This window comes from Amphibalanus amphitrite, unplaced genomic scaffold, assembly GCF_019059575.1.
Source record: "Amphibalanus amphitrite isolate SeventyFive unplaced genomic scaffold, NRLGWU_Aamphi_draft 000177F_arrow, whole genome shotgun sequence".
Classification (NCBI taxonomy): Eukaryota; Metazoa; Arthropoda; class Thecostraca; order Balanomorpha; family Balanidae; genus Amphibalanus; species Amphibalanus amphitrite.
The window spans coordinates 838,440-846,551 of NW_024881672.1; the positions used below are offsets into that span (position 1 = coordinate 838,440).

The window sequence follows — 8,112 nt, forward strand, 5'->3', positions numbered from 1 at the left end:
GGCTCGGCAGCGTCGGCGGCACGCGTACCGACCGCCGGCCGCGTCTGCTCGCGGCCCCGCCCTGCACAATGCCTCACAACTCATCCTGAGTCTGGACGGGGTGACGGCGGTGCGGCGGCGGGACGGCTGCAGCGAGCGGCGGCGGCGCCGCGGTGTCACGGCGGCCGGCCGGCTATCACGGCGGCACAGCGGTAGCGCGGGTTGGTCCGAACACTTTCGTCGGTGACATCACTCCACCCCCGTGTTTGACCACAGGGAGAACACAAAATGACACGATCACCGACAAAGACGTTCAAACAAGTACGATTTACACGCCTAAATCGAACTACAAAGCACAAACGGCCACATGCGCGAGTTATGAAGTTCAGGTTCAGGCAATGCAAAATACAGATGAAGAGTGAGTGCGTCGGTAGGCACGTACGCGCACAACAGTCTTTCTTACTTCAGCTCGTTCGGGGGCGTGGGCTCGACAGTCCACAGCCAGCCAGCATCATTTCTTGTTTGCGTTCTGTCGGCTAATGAGATGGCTGAGGAGGCGACGGGGCAAGTTCCAGAAGCGCCACCTTCGTGGCAGGCCGGGTATACGTACCACCTGCTGCTGTCTTCAGCTGTACGGCGCGGACTCGGCCGTCAGGCCCCGGGAACACTTGCAGCACGCGCGCCAGCGGCCAGTGACCTCGGGGCGTGTCAGATTCTGCTAGCAGCACCACGTCGCCGACTGCTAGGTTCCGTTGGTCAGCTTGCCATTTTCTCCTGTGGATCAGGGTATGGAGGTACTCCCTTTTCCATCTTCGCCAGAGATGGTCCGTCAGTGCTTGAACGTACCTCCATCTTTTTCTGGAGTGCAGATCCTGGCTGCTGAAGACTCCAGGGGGAAGACAACGGCTTCCCCTCCCCAGGAGATAATGGTTCGGCGTGAGAGCTGTCAGGTCTCTCACATCGTCTGTGACGTGTGTCAGCGGTCTACTGTTGATCATGCTCTCTATTTCGCAGAAGACAGTTGACAGCACCTCGTCTGTTGTCACCTCGCCGCCGAGCACGACCGATAGCGCTCTCTTGACTGCGCCGATCATTCTTTCCCATATGCCGCCCATGTGGCTCGCGGCTGGTGGGTTGAAACACCATTCGATCTGCTGCTGGCTCAGCTCGTCAGAGATCCTTTGCTGGTTCCACTGTGTTAGTGCCTCTCGGAGTTCACGTTCACCGCTTTTCAGGTTTGTTCCGTTGTCGGAGAAAACCTTCTTTGGACGACCTCGGCGTGCCACGAACCGTCGGAAGGCCATCAGGAAGCTGTCAGTATCCAGGCTGTTGGACACTTCCAGATGAATGGCTCGCGTGGCCAGACACGTCACCAGCAGGCCGTACCTTTTTTCCGTCTTTCGGAACCGCCTGACTGTGAGCGGTCCGAAATAGTCGATCCCCACGAAGCTGAACGGGTGGGAGGTGTTGAACCGGTCAGCGGGAAGATCGGCCATTCTTGGAGGCTGAGGTCTCGCCCTTCTCTTGCGACAGATGGCGCAGTCGATAAGGACTCGTTTTACCTGCGAACGACCCCTCGGAATCCAGAATTTCTGGCGAACTTCGTTCAGGGTGTGTTCTGCGCCGGCGTGCATGAGCTGACGGTGCGTTTCGTAGATGATCATCCTCGCCACATCAGAACCTGCTGGGAGTAGAATGGGATGGCGAGCGTCTTCGTCGAGTGGGGCATTCTCTAGTCGCCCCCCGACTCGTAAGATGCCATCAGCGTCCAGAATTGGTGACAGATCGGCGATGCCGCTCTTCTTGTTGAGCTGCTGACCCGCCTGTAACTGGTGCAGCTCGGTCCTGTATGCCTCCGCGTGCACCATCTGGAGGATGGTCTTCTCCGCGTCATGGAGCTCTGACACGGTCAGTGGGCCTAGGTTTCGCTGTCGCTTCTGCTCGCCTTTCAGCTTCGAGTTGCGGAGGAAGCGCAGGATCCAGGCCACCGTGCGCTTGTATTTTGTCCAAGACGAGAATTTGCTCGGTGTCGGCAGTGCTGCCTTTGGATCCCTCACCGTGACTGTGGCGAAGGCTCCAACTTTCACTTCTACGTCTTCTTCAGCCAGCTTCTGAACGTGAAGCTGCTCTGGCCACCCTTCTTCGTCGCGTCGGAGGAAGTCTGGGCCGGATAGCCAGAGAGGGTTGTCGGCGAGCTCCTTCACTGTCTCACCCCTGGAGCACAGATCGGCTGGGTTGAGTCGTCCTGGGCAGTGACGCCACTGACCTTTGTCTGACAGGTCGTGGATTTCTGCCACTCTGTTTGAGACGAATGTATGGAATCGTCTGCTCTCGTTGCTGATGTACTGCAGGACGACCCGGCTGTCGCTCCAGTAGGTGACCTTCTTGACTTGATCTGGTATCTCCTTTTGGAGCGCGTCCACCAAGCGCACTGCGAGCACTGCTGCCTGCAGCTCCAGTCTGACGATCGACAGTCTCTTCAGCGGTGCAACTCGTGTCTTGCTCATGATGAACGAGCAGTGATGCGTGCTGTCTGGTGAGGTCGTACGGAGATAAGCGACTGCTCCGAACGCTCCCTCTGATGCGTCGCAGAAGACATGAAGCTCACGCGCTATTGTGTCACTTGATGTTGGACGGAGGCAGCGTGGGACACTGATGTTTCTCAGTGCTGGCAGTTCTTGGAGCCATTCTTCCCATTCTTTCTGCTCCTCACGATCCAGCTCGTCGTCCCAGTCCAGTTGCTTGGTCCAGAGCTGCTGCATGAACATTTTGGCTCTGATGACGAAGGGCGCGGCGATCCCCAGAGGGTCGAAGATCGACGCAGTCCTTTGGAGGACTCCCCGCTTTGTCATCGGGACGCTTGAGTCTCGGAATCTGAAGCTCAGACTGTCCCTTTCAGCATCCCAGACCACTCCCAAGGCGCCTTGTGTGGGCAGCTCCGCTTCTGTGAGGTCTAGTTCCGGCTGGGCGCGCTCCTCTCGGGGAATGCTCTCCAGGACGCGCCGCGAGTTGCTTACCCACTTGGATAGATGGAAGCCGCCTCGGGAGAGTGTCTCTGTCACCTGCTTCGTCGTCTTCAACGCATCATCTTCATGTTCTTCTGATCGTAAGAAGTCGTCCATGTAGAAACTGTTCTTCACAGTTTCCACGGCCTTCTTTGGCAGCCCGCAGTCTTCTCCATGGACCGCGACTGTTCTTTGGAGGACGTAGTTGGCAGACGCTGGAGACGATTTGGCGCCGAAGATGGTCACCTGCATCTCGTAGATGTCTGGTTCTCTAGTTTGATCCAGGTCGCGCCACAGGAAGCTGAGCGCAGGTCGGTCCTTCTCGATGACACGGACCTGGTGGTACATTTCTTGGATGTCTGCCACCATGCCGACTTTTTCTTCTCGGAAACGGAGCAGGACGCCGGTGAGGTTCTTCAGCAGGTCTGGTCCAGTCAGGAGCTTGTCATTCAGCGATGTTCCGTACGATCTGGCTGCCGCATCGAAGACTATCCTGAGGCGGCCTGGCTTATTGGGATTAGTCACGGCATGGTGTGGTAGGAACCAGCGTCTGGGCAGCCGGAGCTGTGCCTCCTCCCTGGACAGCTTTCTGGCGTGGCCCTTTTTTACATATGCATCGATCGTGGCCTGGTAAGCTGCTGCTTTCTCTTGATCGTTTATCAGACGCCTCTCGGTGCCGTGTAGTCTCTTTGTAGCCATCACCTTGCTGTCTGGAAACGGCGTGTCGTCATCAGTCTTCCAGAGGAGGCCAGTCTCGTAGCGGTTGCCGGTTAACTTGGTGGTTGTTGACTCTAGAAGCTCTTGCGCTCGACGGTCTTCTTTCGACTGTGACACTGACCTTTCATACTTGGCTCCGAAGGATTCAGTTGTCCACCAGTCCTTCAGCATGTTGTCCAGTTCCTCGTCAGCAGCGGAGCCTTTCTGGATGAACATCGCTCTTCTAGTTCGTCCATGTTTTCCAGGGTGCAGGTCGGACACAGCGCCAGTCAGGGTCCAACCAAAAGCAGTACGTACAGCTATCGGTTGGCCTGGTTGACCCACCCGGACCTCTTGCTGGATGACTGCCTCGCTGACGTTAGCTCCGAGCAACAGTTCCACCTGTCCATGGGAGCACTGAGGAATGTCCAAGTCCTTGATGTGACGCCACTTCTCCCGCTGCTTCTTGCAGACGTTCGGCATGGAGATGTCGAGAGATGGAACAGACCACGCATCAGGCACGATGATTCTTCGAGTTTCCCCAGGGGCCACAGAGCTCAGCTCTAGCTTAACTCTAGTTGATGCTTGAGGTTTTCCAGTTCCTTCCACCGTCTGAAGACACAGCTGTTCGTCTTGTCCTGTGATTCCCAGTTGGTTCAGCACAGCTTCACTGCAGAAGGAAGATTCTGACCCTGAATCGAGAAGAGCATAGGTGTCACGGTGAGTTCCTGCCTTCTTTCCATGAATTCGAACTGGAACGATTTGTAGAAGAGTTCCGCCCGTCTTTCCGATGGAGGTAGATGCAGCCACCACACGTACCTCTTCTCCTCCTGCCGCTGAAGTTGTTTCATTGGCAGGCTGACTGGCTACGGCTCCCGAGCGGTCGGTGAGGGGCGTGGTTCGTTTGGTGCTGCCATGTATCAGCTGATTATGGCGTCTCTGGCACCCATTTACACCACAGAGCTTGGTGTTGTGACATTCTCTGGCGAGATGTCCCCTTTGCAGACACCAGAGGCACAGTCCCTTGTCGAATATTAGGTCGATTCTTCTTTCGACGTCCAGATTTTTGAACTCACGACACTGGTGCAGTCTGTGTTCGCCACCGCACTTCGGACACGACGCATTCCCACCTGGTTTCTGTGCCGTTGATGGAGAGGCTGGTGACGAAGTTGCGGTAGCATGCGCTGCTCGCTTGGTCGTCTGGTCTCTGGTTCTCCCCCGCCTGTCACTCGGCGTTTCAGCGGTTTGGCAGAGCGATGCAATTTGGACCTGCTTCAGCAGCCAAACGTCCAGGTCGATGAGTGATGGATGTCTTGGGTGGAGTTCGAGCACATGTTTACCCCATTCACGCCGTAGATATTCTGGCAGTTTGACCACCGTTCTTCGAAGATTCTCTGTGCTGTACAGGTCCGCCTCATATCCTTGGGCCTGCATGAGCGTGACCGCGCAGTGCAGGGCGGAATGGAAGTACTCTAACGATCGAACACTGTTCTTCTGAGGAGGTTCAGCCGAGAACACTTTCTCGAGATGTACCTTAATCACATCCGTGCTTCGGCCGAAACGATCTTGTAGAGTTTTGAGGGCTTGTTGGTAGAGGTTGCCGTCAAATAACATGCCAGCGATGGCTTCTTGCGCTTGTCCCATCACTGACACTTGCAGATGAGCCATTCTTTCCGCGTCGCTGAGCGATGGCTGGTCGTGCACGAGCGCTCGGAACAGTCCGATCCAGCGCGGCCACTCAGACGGCTTGCCTGAGAAGGTCGGCAGCTGGAGACGGGGGATGCTCTTCGTGAACGCGGATGTCGTAGGAGCCGGACGTGGTGCAGCTGTCGGTCGCAGCTGATCTATCCATGACGTCTGGCTTGTGGACATACCGGGACTGGGCGCCATTCGTGGAGGTTCTAGTTGCGGAGGTTCTTCTCTGATTTCGGTTAGAGGTTCTAGAGGTTCTCTGGGCGTAATGGAGACTGGCTCGGAGAAACGAAGTTGTGATCTGGAGCAGTTCGGCCTTTGAGAAACGCTTTTCTCGGTGATTGGTTCTCCCAGATTTTCATCCACAAAATCGTCTCGCCTGTCTGCATTGAGCTCGTCTTCCATTTCTTCCCTCAGGTCCGCCTCCAGTCGGGCAGCTTCAGCTTCATCTCTGGCTTTCTGAAGGTCTCTCTCGTATTGCAGTTCTTGCTCTTGTTGCTTTATCTTTTGTTCTTGTTCGCGCAGCTCTTGTTCTCGTGTCCTTTCTCGCTCCAGCTGGCGCACACGCAACTCCTTCAGTTTGGATGATATCCTGGCTTCAGCTGATGCCTGAGAGGCCGCCGAGCTGCCACTAACCTGTGACCTTGCTCGGCGAGCGACGCTACGGGTCATGCGTGACACTGAGCGTCCCAAGCCGTCTTCAGGTTGCCCTCCTCCATCCTCGCTGAAGTCAGTCTGTCTCGTAGAGGTCAGCTGTAGTTCGTCTGTGGTGCTTGTCATGAAAGTCTCGATTTTCTCCTCGATTCTCTCTTTCTCCGTACGAACTTCGTTTAAGTACTGAGCCTCATTTTCTTTTTCTTCCTCACTCTGCGTGTATCCAGAGATACATTCGTGAACGGCCATCAACGCTTGGAAAGCGCTGTCCATTTCTCTGCGGATATTTCCAAGCTGGACGCGTGAGGCTCTATCTGTCACGAGAGCTTCAGCGCGCCGGAAAATCCTTGTGAGAGCCGCCCGATGACGACCTCTCACCTGTCTGAGGTGCCGCCACTCCCCGTTGGAGCATTGGCCTTCTCGTGGTTCCTCTTGGGCTGTAGTCACTGCAGCTTGTCCTTGACCTGCAGCGGCTGGTTCAGCTGGTACTTCTTCCATGTCAGCGGTTTCTTCTTTGTCACTTTCCCCCATTCGCTCTAGAGACGGGCTTGCTTCTCCACTTGCCATAGTTCAGGATCCGGCCCGGAGGACCAGCAAATGTCGCCGACAAACTGTCGTTCGGAGTTCTTTTCTGGTTGGATGTGGACTGTATTTTATTCGGTGAGTTTGTGCGACATTCGTAGCCCGCCCGCCTGCTATGTGAGCTCCTGGGTTTTTGATATTCGGCGATTTTCAGTAGTAGATAGACGTGAAGATTTCCCGTAGAGGATTTATTGAAGTATACGCGAAGCAAGAAGCGGAAGCAGTTGTGAAGAAAACTGGTAGATGAAACACGCAGACACGGAGCACAATTCACTTTCGCTGTACAATCTGAAGCACTGACACTGCCCCGCCGGGCGCGGCTGCGCGCAGGAGAGTCGGTCTGCGCGCGTGCTTCTGTGCTCTGTCCCCGCTCAGCCGGGCGAGGCGTCGAGCGGGGCAGATCAGTCCGTGCGCACAGCGCGACGGTCGAAGTGAGACTCTGCCGGGGTCGTACGTGACCCACATTTTATACGCAATGCTTAAGACGTGTGCAAAACGAGTGCGAACTTGCACTGCAGCGGGGAGGTGTCTGAAGGCGCCAGCTTGGCGGCCTACGTGCCTTAAAACGACGTGTCTTTAATTTATATCTCGGTCTCGGTGGCGGCCGCGGCGCTGCTACGGCTCGGCAGCGTCGGCGGCACGCGTACCGACCGCCGGCCGCGTCTGCTCGCGGCCCCGCCCTGCACAATGCCTCACAACTCATCCTGAGTCTGGACGGGGTGACGGCGGTGCGGCGGCGGGACGGCTGCAGCGAGCGGCGGCGGCGCCGCGGTGTCACGGCGGCCGGCCGGCTATCACGGCGGCACAGCGGTAGCGCGGGTTGGTCCGAACACTTTCGTCGGTGACAGTGCCACTCGCAGCATCGGTGAGAGACGCAGCTGTGTGCTGAGAGTTATGGGTATGGGTTGTCAGTGCGGATAACAGCGATTGACTAATCAGATCATTCATCGCTGTGCCCTGTGGCAGCACTTATGTATTATTGGGGTTGCAAAATTTAAGAGTAGGTAATAGCGATATTAAATTGGCCCCCTGCTCATATTTCCCTTACTGTAAGACGTAAGCAGGGGCGGAGCTTCCTATACAGTTGGTGGGGCGGCAAGATACCCACCAACTTGGTATTTTTTCCCATCAACTGTAGCTGATTTTTAAGACTTCGCTGCTTTGCAAATTAATCTTTTTCGCATTGAAGAGCTTTGGAATGTTTGTTTAATGCACAATATTATATCTGTAACGATAAGAATTGATTCAGTGTGGCATTTCATTCAACTGCATAATCGGACACTGTGGGTTTGACGACTTTTTGCCGCACCAACTTCCCTGGAAAAGCGTCACCCATGGACGTAAGAACATCATGCATTGCAGCTGCAGCTTCGGTTGTCTCGTCTGTAAACTCACGTGTAGCTGTGATATGTACTTACATGTGACATGTATTACATAATTCCACTGGCACACACTAACATACACAGTACACATAGCACACCACACGCAGAGTAGAGTGTAGACT

At 55.6% G+C, this 8,112-nt stretch overlaps 1 protein-coding gene across 1 annotated transcript; it reads right to left on the reverse strand.

Annotated features, from left to right (window-relative positions):
* Positions 1-515: 515 nt before the first annotated feature.
* LOC122383931 lies at positions 516-4,163 on the reverse strand. Its single transcript, XM_043370814.1, has one exon. It carries the CDS (start codon positions 4,161-4,163, stop codon positions 516-518), a length of 3,648 nt encoding a protein of 1,215 aa, XP_043226749.1.
* Positions 4,164-8,112: the final 3,949 nt, after the last annotated feature.

Coding starts and splice junctions, on each gene's coding strand:
- LOC122383931 (XM_043370814.1), bottom strand. CDS start 4,163: ATGCCGAACGTCTGCAAGAAGCAGCGGGAGAAGTGGCGTCACATCAAG.